The sequence below is a fragment of the Anabrus simplex genome, chromosome 3 (genome assembly GCF_040414725.1).
Source record: "Anabrus simplex isolate iqAnaSimp1 chromosome 3, ASM4041472v1, whole genome shotgun sequence".
Taxonomy (NCBI): Eukaryota; Metazoa; Arthropoda; class Insecta; order Orthoptera; family Tettigoniidae; genus Anabrus; species Anabrus simplex.
The window spans coordinates 343,672,569-343,695,293 of NC_090267.1; the positions used below are offsets into that span (position 1 = coordinate 343,672,569).

A 22,725-nucleotide genomic window follows, 5' to 3' on the forward strand; every position below is an offset into this window, starting at 1 on the left:
ATGGATGAGTCAAATGTGCCTACTGCACAAAGAATAAAAATCAGAAAATAGCAATACGATGTGCCAAATGTCAGTTGGTAATATGCGCTGAGCACGTTTTTCATGTATGCCATGAAAGTGACATATTGTTTTCCAGTGATAGTGACTAATGAGTAAGTAGGCTAAATACAGGTATCATCACGTGAAAATAACTATTATCACAGTTTGATTGTATTATTTGTATAAAACCCCTGTAGTGACATTTATGTTGTAACTAGCTGATGTACCCGTGCTTTGCTACGGGATTCTCAGAAAGACTGACTTTGTGGTTTTCCTAACCTGAGATCAACATAGGTCATTACAAAAACTTAAGTATGAATGTAGCGATTAAAAGCAATGCTATCATATAAAATACTCGATCAAATGGAAAGCCGCACGTTTTATCACTTTTAACGAACAGTGTTGCGGTTAGATTGTGGTGCTAATTTAATAGTCCAAAGTTCCAGAGCTGGGATGATCAGGCCGCAGATTGCCATGAACACTCATCTGCCATTATTCCGCTAAATATGCACACTGTTCATTCCAATCAGTGCCCCAGAGTAGGGATTGAATAGCCTGAATGCTATGATGATCCAGTGTGTTACGTACCAGTAGTATCAGAAAAATTATAAACCAGGGGAACGGCATGCTAAAGAATAAAGTTATCTAACTCCCCAGCTATTTCCCATCAATATTCAGACAGGTTGTTACACTCTGTATGACTGGGCGAGTTGACCGTGTGATTAGCGGTGCGCAGCTGTGAGCTTGCATCCGAGAGATAGTGGATTCGAACCCCATTGTCGGCAGCGCTGAAGATGGTATTCCGTGGTTTCCCACTTTCACACCAGTCAAATGCTGGGCCTGTACCTTAATTAAAGCCTAAGGCACTCCTAGCCCTTTCCTATCCCATCGTCGCCATAAAACCTATCTATGTCGGTGCAACGTAAATCAAATAAAAAATACTGTGTACGCAGCAGTAATCCTATTTTATACCATAAACTGTAGTTTCTTATTCTCCGACTTTACATACCGATTTTCATTAAATACTGTTTACCCATTTTCTCGTTACTCGGTGCTGATATGGACTTATTAACAAAAATCCAAATTCATGAATATCTTTGTGATCATAGCCAGTACGGGAGCAATGCATAAGACATGAATAATATGAAATTTAATACTATATAACCTTAGTTATGTAGCATTCATCGATTACACCTCTGATAAGAAATATTTGATAATTACATTTTAGGCCTTCCCCTAAACTACCATTTCAGTCAGCGTGAATAAAATAATTTACAGCCTAGACTATAGCGACTTATTTCCTGACATTGCATACCGATTTTCATCAAGATAGGACTACTAATAACAATATTTGAGAATTAAATTTTAGGCCTTCCCCTAAACTACCATTTCACTCAGCGTGAGTAAAATGATTTATAGCCTAGATTGTAGAGGCTCATCCCCCGACTTCACATACCGATTTTCATTAGACCACTAATAACATAAATAGTTGAGAATTCAATTTTAGGCCTTCCCCTAAACTACCATTTCACTCAGCGTGAGCAAAATGATTTATAGCCTAGATTGTAGAGGCTCATCCCCCGACTTCACATACCGATTTTCATTAAATTCTCTTCAACCGTTTTCTCGTGATGCGTGTACATACATACAGACAGACAGACAGACAGACAGACAGACAGACAGACAGAAATTACGGAAAAGTAACAAATGCATTTTCTTGTTATTATGGACATGACCGATACAGAAATACCATTATTTTCAAATTCTGAGCAATGTACAGACAAAATTCTTATTTTATATATATAGATATCTTAATACAATATCAGTTCTGTTAGTTTTTCCTCTTGTTTGTTTAGTTTGACGAAAACTTGAAGTTAAGACCACTTTAAATAAAGTCTCAACTTTGTAATATATAAGCCAAAATTGGGAGAATACAAATGCAGTAACATATTCTAGTAATAAGTTCCAGGGGCATGACAAATATGATACGGGCCCGCCTGCCAAAATAAAAATTCGGGCCCTTTCATATAAAATGCAAAACCTGCGAATATCTAATATAAATTTAATTGTTGCGTTAGTTAATGCGCAATATATTGTCAAATTATATAAACAAAGGGATTATTCACTACTGTAAGATTATTCAAAAATAATGTTAATATGTTTTATTGATGCTGCCTCCGTCGTTTAACGGCTAAGCTGCTGAACCAATCACCATTTAGCTGTTCGTACTTAAAATTAGTTTTATTTTACAGTACCAGGTGTATGCATAAGTTGTGGCGGTTTTTTGGTCAAGAAAACACGTAATTTCTTTCAAGGGAAATTCATTTTTTGTTTATTAAAAATATTGGCATCGAATTCTACACACTTCGCCCATCTTTTAGGTAGGTTATGAATACCGTGCCCAAAAAAAGAAAATGCTCGTCTTTTGCGGCAAACCATTCGTCGAGCCATTTTCCAACGTTCTCGAAATTGCTGAAGTGCTGCTCTGCGAGCGCGTGCCCCATTGATGCAAGGAGGTAATAGTCAGATGACGCCAGGTCGGGGCAGTACGGCGGGTGCGGAAGGATGTTCCATCCAAGCGATTTCAAGGTGTGTTTCACTGGTTTTGCTGTGTGAGACGGCGCATTGTCATGTAATAAAATCACTTTGCCATGTCTTCTGGCGCATTCCGGCCGTCTTTCGATCAATGTGTGGTTTAAATTAATCATTTGTTGGCGATAGCGTTGTGCATTAACGGTTTCGCCGGGCTTCAAGAGTTCATAATACACAATACCGCTCTGATCCCACCAGACACAAAGCATGATCATCTTGCCGAAGCGATTTGGCTTTGGTGGTGAAGGACCTGCTTTGCCAGGTAACAGCCACGATTTTCTCCGCTTCGGGTCTTCAAAATAAATCCACTTTTCGTTACCCGTCACAATTCTTTCGTGGCATTGAAGCAGCGTTTCACACGTGACTTTGCGATTTTCCATTTGCCGTTCATTTAAATCGTGTGGGGCCCATTTACCGAGTTTACTGATCTTCCCCATTGCTCGTAAACGTCTGTTGATTGTTTCCTGTGACACATTTAATGCTTGTGCCAATTGCTGTTGAGTTTGAGTTGGGTCATCATCCAGTAACGCCTGCAATTGCTCATCTTCGCACTTTTTGTGGTCTACCAGAGCGCACTATTCTTCACATTCAAATTACCACTTTTAAATTGTCAAAACCATATTGTCTCACATGTTCTACTCGATGGAGCGTGTTCACTATATTATGTTTCTACCAACAAACGATGACTTTCCACAGCCTTTTACTTTAGATTAAATAAGAAAACAATGTGTGCCGCAAATTTTCTTTTTCAGGCACAAGCGTCGACATGATCACTGAACGATACAACATAGACGCTAGAGTTTGGCGGACTCAACTTGTGTGTCCTGGTTGGTTAATGTCAGACGAACAAACTGACGTATGTGTCAAATTCATACGCTGCGTACTGTTCGCTGACGCCATCTCTTAGTGAAACCGGAAAAGACTTATGCATACACCTGGTAACTACGAAACAATACTCTGTAACCGATAATAAGTCTCGGTTATAATAATTTATTCGTTAACAACACAGAAAAATATACGAACAGAATTAAATCAAAAACTGTTCAAACAAAGTTTGAAAAATATCAAACAGCACAACTGATAGCCTTCGCGCGAAGAGAACTCATTCGAAACTGAATTGACTGATTGCTAGTACACTTACTTCTTATTTGCATTATACATTGTTGTCGAATAAATGTGTGATAGGGCCGATGACTTAGCTGTTAGGCCCCTTTAAACAACAAACAAATGTGTGATAAAAGTTAGATATTCAGCAAAATTTGTGCATAATACTATCTCAGATGCAGAACACATTAAAAAGAAAGAATCATGTTTAACTAAAATATGATATTTTGGTATCAATTTTCATTTCCGTAATTATTTTAAAATAATTTGATGCAGGTCTTTTGCGAGGAGTCTCCCTGTGGGTGAGGGCAGTAGAATAACACCGAGCTCGATAGCTGCAGTCGCTTAAGTGCGGCCAGTATCCAGTATTCGATGATGATGATGATGATGATGCTTGTTGTTTAAAGGAGCCTAACATCGAGGTCATCGGCCCCTATCCAGTATTCGGGAGATAGTAGGTTCGAACCCCACTGTCGGCAGCCCTGAAAATGGTTTTCCGTGGTTTCCCATTTTCACACCAGGCAAATGCTGGGGCTATACCTTAATTAAGGCCACGGCCGCTTCCTTCCCACACCTAGCCCTTTCCTGTCCCATCGTCGCCATAAGACCTATCTGTGTCGGTGCGACGTAAAGCAACTAGCAAAAAAAAAAGTAGAATAACACCCACAGTATCCCCTCTCTGTCTTAAGAGGCGACTAAAAGGGCCCCAGGGGTTCTGAACTTTGGAGCGTGGGTTGCGACCACGGGGCCCTTAGCTGAGTCCTGGCATTGCTTCCAATTACTTTACGAGGCTCCTCACTTTCATCTATCCTATTCGACCTTCCTTGGTCAACTCTTGTTCTTTTCCGACCCCAACGCTATTAGGTTTCCGAGGGCTAGCGATTCTTTCATTTTCACGCCCTTCGTAGCCCTTCCCTTTCTTTGGCCGATACCTTCACTTTTCGAAGTTGCGGATCCCTTCCATTTTTTCTGTCTGATTAGTGTTATATAGAGGATGGTTACCCAGTTGTACTCCCTCTTAAAACAGTAATCACCACCACCACCACCACCACCACCACTTTGTGAGGAGCGTGCCACGGTGTTGCAGAAGACAGCAAGGGCAAGCTTTGTTTACAGCTGTGCTGTGTTACACTCAATACAGTTATAATAACTGCTGCTAGATGCAAGGACCAAGGGGAATGTTTTCATTCCCCTTCCCGAAGGGTTACGCCTTCTCTCTGGCCAGGAGATTTGGTGGGGTTTGGGGATTTTAATGGGTTGGAAGATAAAAGGATGGTGCTTTTTAATTTTGGTGGTGTGGGGGATTGGCCTCTTGGCTAAGGGTGCAGTCTCTGTTCTTGTGCTTTTTATTAGATATACTTAGATACATACATTACAAGTTCTTAGGTTTACATTTATAAGATATATTGCATATTACAATTGGTGTGATGATTGAGTTACAATTGGTGTTTGTTCAGCTGTTAGGGAGTAGTAGGTTGAGGATTTGTTGGTAGAAGAGGGTTATGTTGGCGAGGGATGTGAGTAGGAGGTGTAGGAGGTGGGATTTGTTAGTTGATTCGGTAGGTGGTGTTGATGGGGACGGTTGCTAGGTAGGTGGGGGCGGGTGGTAGGTTGTTGAGGTGAACGGGATGATTCCACCCTGTAGTGCCTTCCAAACAGTTGTATTCCTTGTTGAATAAGAAGTTGGGCGTCTTCTTGCGGTTGGAGTACGAGGCGCACCATGTATGTGGGCCCGGCTGAGTTGTATATTCTGGTTGCCTTCTTCAGTTGTGTTCCTGATCGTTGAGTTTCGTGGAAGATGAGTTCTGCTGGGATGGTTGGGTTGACTCCCCGGAAGATTACGCTGGTGGTGGACTCGGGAGCTGGTGGAGGTGTCCTGTTGGGCTTGGGAGCTGGTGGAGGTGTCTGTCTTCCTGTGTCTGTTGTCATGGAGACTTGATCATCTTCTGGCGGCCGGTGAGGACTGGGAGGGGGGGGGGGGAGTAATAGGAGACGTCATGATAGGGGAGGAGTGAGTCATCACTGAGGTGGTTATGGGAGTGTTGGTGGAGGAGCGGACGGGAGTAGTAGCGGTGGTGGTAGTAATGGTGGTGGTAGTGTATAGATGGGTTAGCGGGTGACGTGGTGGGGTATATGGATAATAATAATAATGTTATTTGTTTTACGTCCCACTAACTACTCTTTTACGGTTTTCGGAGACGCCGAGGTGCCGGAATTTAGTCCCGTAGGAGTTCTTTTACGTGCCAGTAAATCTACCGACACGAGGCTGACATATTTGAGCACCTTCAAATACCACCGGACTGAGCCAGGATCGAACCTGCCAAGTTGGGATCAGAAGGCCAGCGCCTTAACCGTCTGAGCCACTCAGCCCGGCGGGGGGGGGGGTATATGGAGGAGGTGGCCTTGCTGTTGGTTGCTCCAGTTGTCGGGGTGGCTTGGTTCCCGGGTCCGGTCCGAGGTCATTTGCCATGTGTGGTGGACAGGGTTCTGCAAAGTGCGGCTTTCCATATATGTAAATCCCAAGTCTTATGGCTGTTTGGACGGCTCGTTCTGATGCTAGTTGGATGAGGACTCTGTCGGTGGGTTGGTAGTTCAGTTGTATCCGGCGTAAGTTGGTTATAGGTATACCTTCGTTCTTGAGGTACGTGAACAGGGCAGCTTCTGAGAAGGATAGATCTACGCCAGGTAAAATACAGTTGGGCATGGTGGAGGGAGGCCGACTTCCAGTTTGGTGTCTAGGCCTGATTTTGCTTTATTGTCACGGCTAGGGTACGAAGTTGAAGCTGGAGTGCTCCCTAGCCGTAATAAAAGTAGCGTAGATCGAATTCCGAGTTTTTTGTAGATGCAACCAAGGCCCCACACTGCTGGCTGCACAGAAGCGTGTGACTGGGGAAGACATGTCCATGCGCGTACCGCCATGGTGCGGGCGTCTTCAGCATGACGCGGAGATCGTATGGAATTCATGCTTTAACTTACATTTCGCACACATGAAAACATTCGCCTAATAAAATTAATGACAGCCTACACAGATTACCGTGTACACACGCAATAAATATACATAATATCAAGACGAGGTAATATTAAAATATACTTCTGTATAAAAACTGAACAATCTACACAAATCCTTTCGATAGCCTATAGGTGGCGCACCTAAAAAAAAAATTTAAAAAACCTTTAGCAGACTGAATAAGAAGACTGAAAAATACACTACTTCAAGAATACACTAGCGGTACCTCGAAAATGATCATGTCGTTCACTTTAATATAAGGGTCATGTTTGTAACTGATGCGTTTGAACATTGTACGTATGGCAAGAAGACCAGACTCAAAGGACGAGAATCACGTGGCAATCTGTCTCTTGTGAAACCTAGGATCAACAATTATTTAGCTTTATTGAAAATATGAAGACATGTTCAAAAACCGGTCTACAACTTAAGTATAATTACATATCGTGAGATAAAAATTACCTGTCTCTCAGCAGACTGGAGAACACAAAAATTAAATATTTACAAACTCCTATACCGATAACAATAATCTTCAATATCAACAAAAAAGGAAACCTGTGAAATAAAATCATTCTATGAAAGGTACATTCCCCGGTCTAGAAAGCCAAGAATAAGGGCCGAGAGGATTCGTCGTGCTGACCACACGACACCTCGTAATCTGCAGGCCTTCAGGCTGAGCAGCGGTCGCTTGGTAGGCCAAGTCCCTTCAGGGGCTGTAGTGCCATGGGGTTTTGGGAAAGGTACATAGCTTATGATTCCTCTCAGATAAGTCATTACAGCAAATTTTACTCAATTATCTGAACAAATTGTTTAAAAAGTACATGACTGCAGAAATATTTCTAAAACAATCAGATTCATCATTTTCTGAATATGTAATGCCGGCTCTGCGGTATAGGGGTAGCGTGTCTACTTCTTACCCGGAAGCTCCGAGTTCAATCGCCGGCCAGGTCAGAGATTTGAACCTGGATCTGAGTGCTCGTTCGAGGTCCACTCAGCATACGTGATTACAATTACGGAGCTATCTGACGGTGACATAACGGCCGAGAGGATTCGCTGTGCTGACCACATGACACCTCGTAATCTGCAGGCCTTTAAGCTGAGTAGCGGTCGCTTGGTAGGCCAAGGGGTTTAGTTTGGTTTGGATATGAAATAACGTAATTGGATGAGTAGAAGTTAAATTATCATGTTTGTGTGATTTGGATTTAGGTAAATGCTACCTGACATTCGTTACACTTGTGCTAGTCTTCTATTGTGTATTTCTTAAAATGAAATTAATGTCTAGGGTTAGTTTGAGTTTTTCTGCGTGGTTTACGCTTAAGTTTTATTTTCTACAATTAGCTTTACGTCGCACCGGCACAGATTGGTCTTATGGCGGCGATAGGATAGGAAAGGCCTAGGAATGGGAAGGAAGAGCCCGCGGTCTTAATTAAAAGTACTGTCCCAGCATTTTTCTGGTGTGAAAATGGGAAACCACGGAAAACCATCTTCAGGGCTGCCGACAGTGGGGTTCGAACCCACTATATCCCGGTTGCAAGCTCACAGCTGCGCGGTCCTAACCGCACGGCCAACTCGCCCGGTTAGGCTTAAGTAAGAATGTTATCATCTAAGATGTAAAACCCTCTTCATAATATTATCTTCTTAAAAATTACTGCTTTTACAAACTCATTCTGAATTAATATTATCTGAGCACATAAAAATGGAAAGTGCGTTCTAATTTTTCTCTAATATGAGCACCATGATTTATACCAGAAAGAAAATGAAATAAAATTCAAAGTAAAGCACTTGCAAACACAAAGATTAATATCATAGTGAAAAGTTAATTTGATTAGCGTTTTCTAATCCGGACTAGGATTGACAAGATTGTATTGAGCTTTGCTTAGACTTTACATTGTCAGATTTTTCTGGAATAGCGTATTAACAATTGTATTATAAAGCAAGTGGGAAAATTTGGAGAAATTAAGACATACGATACTAAAAAATCATTTTTCAGATAATTCATAATTTGAAGCAATACCTTACCCTAATATTAGAAGGTTTTATCAGGTTGTATCAATCATATCTTACGGATTCTAGGCCCTGGTTTATCAAATTTGTAATACCGGTACCGCTACACAGTTTGTATAAAAAATATGTAGTCTTTTTCAGAACAGCTTTTTAGTTCTAAACAATTATCCGCGATGAATTGGAAAAAACAAACAAGAAAAAGAAGCCTAAATATTCTAAATTTCATGTCCATGCGTTCTCTGAATCAACTACCCTATGACCTGTTTAGTTCTCGATTACGGTAAATGACAGTTATTTTAACAGTTCAATTTCTACTCACATGTGAAAAGAAATACCAGATCCCTTCTGATAGCAGTCTGTACAAATGAAGGCTGGACACGATTTCACCCTCGTGAATATCTTTCCATTCCACAGGTAATGCCCACTGGAACTTTAGGCCTAATATTGCCGATCAATTTAACTGACGTGATGTATCAGCTCCCACATTCCTTGAAAATATTTGGCAATATATTATCACTCCGTCACATATAATACCAAACCAGATCCACCAACAGGCATGATTCAAATAGAAAACATGCAAGGGTCTGTAAACATTACCACGTGCTAGCGATGCATTCGAAGCTGAAGCGCCCGCAACATGGCGATGCGCGAAATTGTTCGATATTCCGCTTAGCATCAGCGCGCTCTGTGAGTCTAGATAAGTAATATTAAAGTCTTTGGATGCAACCAAATTAATTTCTCTACGTACAAATTGTAAAACGAACTATTTAGACTGATTCTATAAAACTGCCCTGACCATTTCCGTGCAGAGTGACATTGAGCTAGATATATATTTGCGAGGAGTCTGCAGGGCCCCGAAAAGGCCCGGGCCCTCAGGCCATGCAGGCCCTAACTTACGCCCCTGGTAAGTTCAATGAAGGTAGAAAACTGCAGAATACTCAAGAGTGAGCTCATCCTCGACCAACGGCGTTACGAAAAATGGCTCGACCAGTGGAACGTTAATTAACAAAGCTCTCGATTCGATCTCTCCTTTATACCATTACCGGTATTACCCGGTAACAATGAGCAAATTGTGTACAAAATAGATGGCGATGTTCAAACGTGTCTCCTGTCAACGGCCTCCGAAACTTACCAGTTACGAAGTTGATAAAATTGGCAACGAGCAGATGGGCAGGGTGGAATGCACGCAAGAATAGCCCGCCTGTTAATATTTACGTAAAAAATATCGTTTAATTGTATTTTCCTAAAATCACGTTCTACTTATTATTACCGCTCTCATGCAGTCCCTCGTAGTTTAAAAGAACCTGCTATAAAAATAAGTAGGTATTTCCTACATAATGCTGTGCACAAAGGCTACCTATGGCTAATATCGCATTTTGGTAAACTACGGTAATTTCTTTACTTACACTTATTTAAACAGTTTCAAATCCGAATCGTGTAGAGAGGGTATCCGAAGAAGATATAAAAAGCACTGTGTCCCCTAAACAAAATTTTATAAGTGATTTTGATGTGTTAGTGTACAATTTCTCTGAATCTTCTCCATCGGCAGCTCAAACTGAGTGATGTGTCGAGCAGCAATGAAAAATGCAGACTCTGGTGTTTTATTACTTGATATTAATGCATATGTATGTGGATATTTATATTTTGTAATACTGTATTGTATTTATTTGCGAAAAAAGTCTTGGATCGTATATGGTTTTGTGGCTAGTAAGCAAAGCAAAGTCATCTCCGTATAGGCCATGAAGGCCCCTGAAGGGATGGAAGGTAAAGGCTTCCACTATCCGTAACCTCGACACTTGATGGGGTAGAGTGGTTAGCTCTACGCCCGACTCCCCCTGTGGGTGGGGGCGGTAGAATAACACCCACGGTGTTCCCTGCCTGTCGTAAGAGGCTCTTAACTTGGGAGCGTTGTTTGGCGACCACGGGGCCCTCAACTGAGTCGTGGTATTGTTTTCACTTACTTGCACCAGGCTCCTCACTTTCATGTATCCTATCCGACCTCCCTTGGTCAACTCTTGTTCTTTTCTGACCCCGACGGTATTACAGTACTCGAGGGCTAGGGAGTCTTTCATTTTCACGCCTTTCATGGCCCTTGTGTTTCTTTGGCCGATACCTTCATTTTTCGAAGTGTCGGATCCCTTCAATTTTGTTTATCTGATTAGTGTTAACAGAGGACAGTTGCCTAGTTGTACATCCTCTTTAAAAAAAAAAATCACCAACACCACCTCTATGCCCAGCCGCCTTTGCCCCAGGAATTAACATGGTATTACTCGCGCAACTTTTAGTGATACCTGAGCTCCCTAATGCTGAAACAGTATGTTTAGTCCTCAGTCCGAAGGCTGGTTGGATCCTCAACAGCTCTGCCATCAGCTGTCATAGATGGCCTAGGCATCACTGAAGAGGCGTACTAGGGAAATGAGGAGTGAGGTAGTTTCCCGTTGCTTTCCTCACCGAGCCAGAAGTTGCTTTTACATATCAGTCTGCCAAGCCCTCTGAAATGCATGCACCAACCGACCCTATGAGCAATATTTTCACACCATTCATAGCAGGGACTGGCTGCAGAAGGAATGGCATTACTAGCATCACTCATACCTCAGTCACTTTCATTTTGTCAAAGCCAAGGATAAAGCTGAGACAGATCAATGAAAGTAACAAGATTGCTCTAGCCCATACCAGAAGACATAGTGCCCTGTAAGCACTAGGTCCCGCCAGCAAAGGCATGCTGAAACAGTAGACCTCGGCAATCTTCGAGATTCGCATTGGCAACCTTTGAAACACAAACTATGAATCGCTTATGCACCGCCATGAGACATCTGGCGTACACTTTACGTACTAGTAGGCCTACTGTTCTTGTTTACGCAGCAAAGCCCAACTATAGAATTCATGCTAGGAACAAGATTCGCATCGAGAAATGTTATCTAATGTTATATGTATGTGTTATGTGTATGTGTGACACAGTTGTTGGCTTACGATAATGAAGGTTTAGAACATGCATATCGATCGATCATACTATCGATTCAATACAGATTTCATTTCCATTCAGTTGGCAGTATTACCAGAACCGGGAGTGCTCCCTCCTTACTCCTCAAACCGTACAAAGAAGTATCACTAAAAGTTGCGCGAGTAATACTCATTTTTGTTGTAGGCTGAGTGAATCTCAGGACCATATGCACCTCTGGAATTGGAAATCTCATTTCTTAAATTTTTCGACTTACTGATGGGAAATCGAACCCATGTCCTTCCTGGTGAACCGAGCACGTCTTTACCGCCTCGGTCAGGCAGCCCCTAGTTTGTGGCTAGATATATTGGTGTTGTGCGGTGGCTGGTAGTAAGCCTACTGTTTGATAGCTGGGAAATGTTGCAACATGTAAGCCTAACAACACGGCTCGAGTTCTAGACGGCGTTGGTTATGTTGATGTACGGTAACGCCAACGAGTTTAATCGGTTAATTGATGGAACAAATCTTAGAACATACTTGTGCTACGGTATTTCATTTTAAACACGGATAAGGTTATTAGTAATTACTAATTAGTTATTCTTTGTTTTAATCCAATTCATCTTTGCTTGTATTGGATGGATGACACAAGTAATAAACCAACAGTTTGCAGTGTACTGTGGTCGACCGTCAGCTACAGGATTCCTGAGAGTTGTTGAGTTTGCGCATGTCCAGTTTAGCAACAAGAGACTGGAATGAGAATGAAAATTATTTTACGAATTACGATAGCGAAAACTTAATGATCCGTAACTCAATATCGAATTGATTGGGGTGGATGAAGAATCATTTACGAGAAAGTAGTCTTAATTTCATTATCAGATTTCTAAACATGAGATACTTTTGAAACTCGCCATGTAATGTGCCTTGTTCAATAGACTAACCATAATCGTTGCTGAACACTTTCAGTTTACATGCTTTCTTACGATGATCTATGTGTTATGACAATCGTTTCAACAATGGTAACCTGAACAGTGTCTCGAATTCTCATTGTCTTTGTGTTTCAAAGTTCAAACAGAGCGCCAGTTACACGTCGGATGGGAAGTAAAGAAGATACTTAAGAGGGAGTACAATGTATTTGTCAGCAGTAACGAGAAAGCTGTTTAGAGGTACCGGTATTATCTCACGTTGTAGATTGTTTTGAAATACGCGTAAAACATATGGTAATAGATGCGAAAATAGAATAGGTGGATCTTTGAAGTGTATTCTGTGATGTGCATTCTACCAGGAGAGTTGTGTTAATGAGAGAAACAGATTTAGTAAAAAGTTTGTATAGGGATTTTCTTTATGCAGCCTAAATTTAGTCGTAATTTCGAAAAACAGAAATAGATTCCAAGACCGAACAGTCCTGAGAGTGTAACGTTAGGTGTTGCATATTAACGGTTTACAGGAGCAAAACCTACATGGATTCAAAAATACCGTATCTTCCTCATAAGCCTGTAGAAGTGACACAGAAACAGCATGATTTATTGATAATAATATGCGAGAAGAATGCCAGAAGGTGCTTTTAACGAAAGGGTAGAACTGTTCCAGATGGGACTGTACGATGTGCACATTTAGGCCCTTGCTTATGAGACTAATGGATAAAGCTTTTTAGATAATAGAATCAGTGACAGAACTAGGGGGTAATAGAATTTAGAGGTAAGCATAGCATATGGAAAAATTGGAATTTATCGTTCTTTCAGAGGGAAAACGAAGGGTTGGGGAGGGGGGACGAGACGATTGTAGGTTGATAACCGATTGGTGTAATAATTTGTAACTTGCTGTAAGAATACATTTAAGAAAAAAAAAAAAACATTTTGTGAAGTATCAACACAGTTCGCTATCTTTCTCATGGTTTTATGTTTTATATCAGTGAATCAAGTGAGCTCTATTTGGTTACTCTTTAACCAAACCGTGATGAAAGTTACCCTTAGTTCAGAAATAACTAACTTCTTCAAAGCTGTTGATTGCAGAAAGTTTAGGATCCACTAGCGTGAGTTCCCTCAATAATACTGGTACCGGTATTTAATTTGATAGTCAAGAAATGGTCCGCCTCTGCCATGTAGTGATTAATATGATTGGCTGTCACCCCTGGAGGCCCAAGTTTGATTCCTGCCTCCACCACGAAAATTGAAAAGTTGTATGGGGACTGAAACAGGGTCCACTCAGCCTCAGGAGGTCAATTGAGTAGAGGAGGGTTCGATTCCTACCTCAGCCATCTTCAAAGTGGTTTTCCATGGTTTCCCACTTCTCCTCTAGGGAAATGCCGGTATGGTACCTAACTTAAAGCCATGGCCGCTTCCTTCCCTCTTCCTTGTCTATCCCTTCCAATCTTCCCATTCCCCAACAAGGCCACCTGGGCGAGGTACCAGTTATCCTTTCCAGTTGTATCCCCTGACTCAAAGTCTCATGCTCGAGGATACTGCCCTTCAGGCGGTAGAGGTTGGGATCCCTCACTGAGTCTGAGCAAAAAATCAACCCTGGATGTTAAACGTATTAAGATAAAGAAAGAAAGTCAAGTAAACAAGTTACAAGGAAACCATTGTAAACATTCAAACAAATCTGATCTTGTAGGGAATGGTTGCTTAGTTGTAACTCCCCTTAAAGCAATAATCAATACCATCTACGCTTTTAACTTTCCCTTTATATCTTTACTTTAATTTAAACATTTATTTCTACAATAATTCCCACTCTCTTGTTTTCTTATGACCTCAGAATCTGTTTAAACTCATCTTGCGTGTACCATATTATCCTTCATTTTCTGAAACTATGTACAATTTTCATTTTCAGGTAGTATTCTTAAGATTTCACAAAATGTCTACAGACAATGTACTACAGCTATTCCGTTAGACTGGCAAGAAACTCCAGAATCACCTGAAAGAGACTTGGTCAATTTTCCCAGACGTCTTAGACCTGAATTTCCTGGCAAAGTGCGCTATGGATTCATTCCTGAAGAGTGGTTCACAATGTTCTATGACAAAACAGGTGTAACAGGTTGGTAGTAATATTCAATAACATACAGGTATATACTTCTATATGCTTTTAAAATTATTTTCTTAATTATATGTTTGTTACAGTTATTGTTTTATAAGACAGGACTCAAGCTATGAGGCCTGCTGTTCTGATCATACATTCACCTGCACTTAAAATATGACAAGTCTAAGCATTCAAGCTCTTTAGCCTAAAGAACATGAATACTTAAATTATATTCTCAATCAGTAAAATTAAATTATGGTTATTGCATGTTCAAAATATGATTGCACTATATCATACTGGGAATTACTGCTTGTTTACATACAATGTTCTGTTAGGCCTGTTATCAGGTACATCAGCATGCTAAATCTATGTGCTCAGTGGTCAGTCCTTGGTGATACTGTGGTTTCTTTTGCTCTGACGTCATTAGTCCCTGAACGATCAACATATATTCCATTCTGAATTCAACCTATTGTGTTTTGCATTTGTCATCATCATCACCATTTCCCAACTCCAGTTTCCCAGGTGTGGTGTACAAACGCTCGCCATCTCCTTTTGTCTTCATACATCTTCTGATCCAGTACATCCTCCCATTTGTATCCTCTCTCCTCCACATCTGATCTTACAGTCTCTATCCAACGTTTTCTTGGTCATCCCTGTGGTCTTCTTCCTATGAGATTAAGGTTGAAATATTTTCTGGCAGGTCTTTCCCTGTTCATTCTCATTACGTGCCCATACCACTGAAGTCTGCATTTCTTTATGACACTGATAATCGGAACCTCAATACCAGCTACTTTCCTATTCACTTCATTTCTGATCTTGTCCTTTCTGGTTGTTTGGTTCATGGTTCTAATGAATCTCATTTCAGTTGCTTGGATTCTACTGAAGTTTTTGTTTAGTAGGGTACATGTCTCTAAACAGTACGTGAGGATTGGTACGAAGTAAGTGTGTTACACAATTGTTTTCGCTTTCTGTGGTATTTTGCAGTCCCAGAGGAGATTCCTGACTTGATTGTAGAAGTTTGATACTTTCTGTGTCCTACTGAGTATTTCCTGCCTAACAGTGTTGTCTTTCGATATTGTGCTTCTGAGGTACTTGAAGTGGGAAGCTGATTCGATTTTTGCTCCTTCCAGAAACATATTTGAGCTTGTTCCTTCCCTGTTGATGGTCATTTTCACTGTCTTTGTTTTGCTCATCTTCAGTCCAAAATTTTTGAATGTGTTGTTCCATTCATTAAGTTTCTTCTGAACTTCAGCTTCTGTCTCCCCCCATAAAAGCACATCATCAGCAAATACCAGGGTGTTTGGTTCACTGTCCATTTTCTTGATAAATTTGATGACTTTGTCCATTACTATTACGAACAGGAGTGGTGACAGAGCACTTCCTTGTTGGACACCTCTCTTTGTTTCAAACCATTCTGATCGTCCATTGCCAATCTGGACACAGCTGTAGCACTTCTGGTATAGCATCTTGACTTTGTGAATTAAGTACTTTGGCACCTTTAGGTCTTCCAGACATTCCCATATCTTGTTTCGAGGAACACTATCATATGCTTTTTCAATGTCCACAAATGCAATCACAAGATTTCTTCCATATTCCCAGTTCTTTTCTGTCAGCATCTTTACTGCAAAGATAAGATCCACAGTACTTCGACCTTTCCTGAACCCGTGTTGTTCTTCCTCAAGCAAAGGTTCCACTATCTTCCTAAGTCTTGTTTCTATGATCTTTTCCAGCAGTTTCAGTGAGTGTGACAACAGCATGATGCCTCTGTAATTTCCACATTTCCGTCGGTTGCCCTTTTTGAACAGCAGGATGATGACTCCTTTACTCCAATCTTCTGGAATTTTGTTACTTTCCCAAATCACTGATAACACTCTATGTAGCCAATTCAAGCCTGGTATTCCAGCTGCTTTTATCATGTCTGAGCTGAGATCATCAAAGCCTGGGGACTTCCCATTTCACATGCTCTTTAGTGCTGTTTCTACCTCAAGCCATGTTAATGGGTATTTGTTGCTTTTGGCTTCATCTACACTACAATCATTGGTGGTGGTGTTTCCCCCATCTCCATGTAACAGCACGTTGAAGTACTTCTTCATTTCATCCCTGATCCCTTCCTCTGTTTGTATTAAGCTACCATTATCTGTTTCCAGTGCAAGGATGTTTATATTTTAATTTATTTTACTGTTTACTATTTTGTATAGTAGTTTCCTACTTCCTTGACAGTCTTCCTCTATCCTTGTAGTAAAGTCATCCCAGCACTTTTCCTTTTCTTCCTGGATCAGTCTTTTCACAACCAGTTCCTTTTTCCGGTATTCCTGTGCCCAATTTCTAATTCATTTCGTCTATCATCTGTTTTCTGTTTTTCGAGGTCTAATTTTTTCAGTATATTTCTATCTTTTTCTGCTGCCTTCACTCGGTCATTCCACCAAGGCGTTTCCTTCCCTTTTGGTGTGGCACTTGTTTTCCCACAAATTTCTGTGGCTTCTTTTCCAAGGGTTTCTTTGAATAAGACCATTCATCTTCTACTCCCCCTTTCTCAGTTTTGGGTAATTTAGCTGTTATCCTTGCTTCATAGTTTCCTTTCTTCTCCATGTCTTTCAACAGCCATGTCTTAATCTTTGGCATTTTCTTTTGTTTAATTTTGGGCAAATGAACATCTTTTAGGTAAGCGATTAATAGTCGAGGATCGCTATCTAGGCACTCACTGGGTACGACTTTAACATCTGTAACATACTGACCCGCTTTTCTAACGGTGATGATGAAGTCGATCATAGTCTTGAGCTTTCCATCCCAGCTGTATCTCGTTATTTTATGGCTGTCCCTCTTCTGATACCATGTGTTCTGGATGATTAAGTTGTTTCGCACACAGAAATCAATCAGGTTCTCTCCTTCAGAGTTTCTGTTACCATAGCCATGGGGGCCAACGATGTTTTCACAGTCTAGTCTTTCTTTACCAACTTGGGCATTCAGATCACCCATAATGATTGTGTTCCCCTCTGTTATTTGTTCCTCAAGTTCAATAAGGAATTGCTCTTTCTCTTCTGTGGTACATCCTGGCTGCGGTGCATATACTTGCAGGAGAGTTTGAGTGCATTACCAACACTTAGTCTCATCTAGATGATCCTATCACTCACATATTTGACATCTGTCTGTGTGTCTATATCTTTATGAAGGAGGAAGCCAACTCCATTTTTGGATTCATCATTGTTCCCACTCCAGTACAGCACATATCCATTTCTCAAGGGTTTCTTCCCATGTCCTTTCCATTTTGTCTCACTCAACCCTAATACCTTGAGCTTACGCCTCTCAATAAGGTCCACAAGTTCTTCATATTTGTTGGTGAAAGTAAGGATATTGAGTGTACCAATTTTCAGTCGCTCTTTCTTGGGAGGGTTTTGTGTCTTCTGGTATCTCCGATGAGCATCAGGATTTTGGCCATCATAAATTCGGACGGTACGAGAAGAACTGTCATGTCCGGTATTTAATTTATTCTTCCATCCGAGGCTTGTTTTAGGTTTGAAAGCAGTATATTCATACTCAACTGTTGACTTGCTAGGCCTAACACAGGTGAGGATTTTCTTTCGGGGTTTACTCCCTTAGCCTTTGAAGATCCCTCTTCTCCACAAGGCAGTGGTGTCCTCTTCTAAAATTTATCATGTCTTGTTGTTAATATTTTATGCCATTCCTCACTGAAAAAGGCTATATTGCTGAGAAAAAGCCTCAGAGAAGACCTTGGAATTTCATTCATAAAACAGTTCATACAAGAAGACTTAGCCTATGTGTCCCCACCTGTTTGACCTATTTTCAACATATGTGCAGACCAAGGCAGGAACTTGCACCAGTTCACATTACAAGGCGCAACTCTCAACCAGTTCTGAGAAAATAAAATGTGAATATTTTGAGAGTGCTTCATAATGTGCAGCCCAATGAGCAAGGTCTCTGCTTCATAAACTCATGATTCAAGAATTGATTTTCTCCTCCATGGAGTTTTTGTTTGCTGCTGTTCTCCATAGGCCCATGGCATTCCCTATTGCTGCTAAATGACAGGTGACATGTATATTGATGAAGATGAATGAAAAAGATTTTGCCAATGCTTTGTCACAATCCTTTACCCAAACATAAAGCAAAAATAGCTCATATGCCGATTATTCCATTGTGATACCAAACTTGTAATTACCAGTTATAACTGTATCTATGTAGTTCTTGAATTAATGTTTAACAATAAGGTACTCATATTTTCAATTCAAAACATCAAATTTCCCACAGAGAAGCAGATGACAATAAGCACATCAGTCCACCAATTTTCTTTTAACACATCTTTAATATGCTGATACAGTGATGCAAATATTGTATAAACAGAATGTTAATGCAAAAGCAATATAGAGGGGAGATTTGGTTCATGAACCATGAGATTGTGAAGTGGAGAGCTTGCTCGTTGTGCTGTATGATCTTTAGGGAAATATGTCACCTGCTAATCTCGTGAAGAACTCTCAACATTTTGAAATTCCATTTTGTGAGAACTGAGTTGGTTTTTCGCCTTGCAGTTTGAACCACTGAAAGTTCCATGGCCAGCATGTGCATTAATAAAAATGAACCGAATTGGCGGGGACATGTTGGCGAGGTCTCCTTACTAGAAGTCATTGTAGCGGAAAACTGTGTCACAAGGAAGAGAACAGACATCGATTCAAGTGATATGGAACCACTTTGTGGCAACAGATCAGTCCTTGCACTGAAGAGTTGCTGTTGATGATTACAATATTCAAAGTGTTGAGGTTGCTTAGCACCTTTCCACCCTGAAAAATAGTGCTGGGTATAAGGCTTATTCAACTGAAACATAGATCTGGCAACACTGCAGAAAGTTGACAGGGCAGCCAAGAGGTAACAGCTCCACGTGGCTTTGTTCACATTAACAGCACGGAATGCGGTCTGAGACACACATCCACTGAGTAGAGAAAAATTAAGTAACAATGGTATATGAGATATGTTCAAACAAGCAAGATGTGGTGTCATCCAATTCTTGTGCACCATACCGGGAAATAAAGCTAGGCTGTAGATATACATTCCAGGGATAGTATCAGTAAAAATGTATTTGTAAAAGTGCTCCTTCCTTTAAATCTGGTCCAGAGGGATTGCCTAGTTATTAAAAGAACACAATGAAAAGGTTAAAATATCATAGCTCAATGCTTGTGCAATGGCATCTTCCATGATACTAATGTTTGGTTATTTGATGGTCCTGCAATTCCACTTGAAATAATTTACAGTATTTTTCCAGAACCCACCATCTAAAGCGACTAATTACTATCTCTGTATGGTAGTATAATTTCTGATATTTTCAACTGTAGATATACCATTTTGTGATGAGGGTAGAGTGTTAGTCTTATGTTTCTAGGATCACATTCCCAATCCCAATCGGTGGAGGCTGGGAAAACATATGATTCTACATATCGTCCCCACTCTGGCAAACTAGCGAAACTGACAAACTAAGGAATCTGTAGTTCTGAAGTTCTGGTCTAGATTTTGTTATTTATATATTGTCTACCCTCTGACAAAGTCTGACATCTCCAGCTCGTTCTGTATGTTTAACACATAAAACCAATAATTAAACATAAAAATTGATTTGACATGAGTAATCACAACTTCTTTCAGCTCTCCTAACCTTTTGACAATTTGCAGATTCGTTAGTTTGCCAGAGCAGGGGCGATATGCTGTACGAATGAATTTTAATCTCCCGAGTTTGCTCTGCTTGACTTCTCAGTTACCTCAGTCAGGGCGAATGAAGTATAAAGTATTGGAACTCATGTAGTTCAGCATTACTGCCACAAGGCAGTGCTAGCACTAATTGATCTTAACGTGACTTCATAGCATAATACAGTATGAAACAGTTGGGCCTGGAGCTTGTCAGTGCTTTACTGCTACACTTCTGCACATAACTGAAATAAAGATGAATGCACCTGTTATTGGGTGTTCTGTATAAAACATTACAGTACTGTTTGCAGAAAGAAATAATAAAAAATTACAATGAGGAGTATACTCAATTATTCAAAATGATCCCTCCAGTTGGAAAGTTAAAATATTTTTCTTGCTGTTTTAGAAGATGACCTGGGCTTCATCTCTATTGATATTTCCTTCCCCCAAAAAATAAGTCTGGAATTAATGTAATGATATACAATTTTGGGTGAATATAATAGAATAAATTTCTAAACACTTGAAGTTCACACGTCATATCCACACAGTCTGAAAATATATCACCCCACAATGGGTCTTCTCCTTTTTAGCTTTTCCTCCATTGTAGCATCGACACATTTCAGCAAGTTATAGAAGGCTAATGAAAGATATCTGAGACAGTTAGGGTCACTACTGCCAAAAACCCATAATTTGGAAGGAACTCTTGCATCACTAAGTTTCAGAATCATATTCTAACAATTTCTCACACACTCATCGCTCGGTACAATTTTGTTTGCTGTTAGTGAATCAAGCACCCACATAAACAATACACTTGATTATTGCCTGCTTTGGCTGAACTGTTATCAATAACTGACAGAACTCAGTGTTCTCCCCAGAAATGTTTGTCAGCCGGGTGGCAAGAATGAGTAGCCAAGCGTGGAATACTACGTAAAACTTCAATATGAAAATAATTTCAATTCCTTCCCCTCAGGGCATTAACAATAATATCAGACAGGTAAACATTAACTGCAAATTTGAACTATTTTAGTGTTATTATTACAAACAAGACATGACAGAGTATTTTGAACTTGTAGTATTCTATTGATCCTTCCAAATCATGTAACAGCAGACATAGGCCTACCACTCAATTGCTGTGGATATGTGGACTGCCATACGGGTTTGTGACGTCATGCGGAATAGAGGACTCGCATGCAATTCCACGCTAATTCAGACCCCCACTCGTGACTACGTAGTGGCGAGGCTAAACATTTGATCTCCAATGTAATTGATGCAATTATGCTAATAATAATAATTTATCATTTAAATTAAAAGTTTTACAGTGCTTAGATGTTAATTTGGAGCACCCAATGACTCAAATATGTATTAATAATATGTAACTGGCACATATCTAGGTTATATTAGCCAGGCAGTCTCTAAAAATAGCAGGATCCTAGGGAGAACACTAGATCTATGGGACTGAGCCTGGTTTGATATCTGTCAGTGAAGTAGTGTCCCTCTACCTACCTTCTTCACTGTCTTTCATCCCGTGCCATAGATCTTATATTTTGCGTGAAGACAGCTTGTAACTGTGAACAGTGAACTGTGGGCAAATTCCTTTCATGGTACATAGAAAAATAAATAACATTGAAAATGTTGCCCATATCACGTGTAAATATTTCAGGCATTTCTGTTTTCGAAGCCATGCACAAGAAGTGCTCTAAAAAACGCCAGACCTATTGCAACTGACTTGCTAAAAAGCTGATTTGCCAACTTGATATACATCTTTAGGAAAATCTTAGGATTGATGTGCTTTAAGATATACATCCTGACACAAAACTGCCTGGCATAATGCTGACTACATTTATTAACAACACTCAATTCACACACAAACAATATTATACAGTGTGTTGTGCCTACACAATATTGCTTTCAACTGCTACTTGTTCAGACGAAACGATCTGTGCGGCGTGTGGTGCTGAAATGTGGAACCAACTTCTCTGGAATATAGAGCCTTATGGAAGTTCCAACACTCATTATTCTACTCGCCCTGCCTCAATTTCACTACTAGGTAGTCTAACACAATAGCTATGTAGCCTGGTCTCAAGACTATAGGACTGCAGGTCCCATTCCTGGTCGCATCTTGGGATTATTGCGTGTAATATTAACCACTAAGTGGCTTGGTGTTCAATCAATCAATCAATCAATCAATATTTGCCCCTTTGAATTCCAACTTTTTCTTCATATTATGATCTTCCCTATTTTTAAAAGCTCCGCTCAAGCTTATTTCTATACTAATATCATTCCACGCCATCTCTCCACTGACAGCTTGGAACATACCACTTACAAGTAACAAGTAACTACCGGTAATCTC

General features: G+C 40.4%; 1 protein-coding gene across 1 annotated transcript in view; it reads left to right on the forward strand.

Moving 5' to 3' along the window:
• Positions 1–5,768: 5,768 nt before the first annotated feature.
• The window catches only part of LOC136866804 (ATP synthase subunit b, mitochondrial), a 56,854-nt gene continuing 39,897 nt past the window's right edge, over positions 5,769–22,725 (forward strand). Inside the window, exons 1-3 of the mRNA XM_067143909.2 lie at positions 5,769–5,843; positions 13,358–13,376; positions 14,508–14,711. Coding sequence (XP_067000010.2) covers positions 5,769–5,843; positions 13,358–13,376; positions 14,508–14,711 — 298 coding nt within the window. The remainder of the gene's footprint in view (positions 5,844–13,357; positions 13,377–14,507; positions 14,712–22,725) is intronic.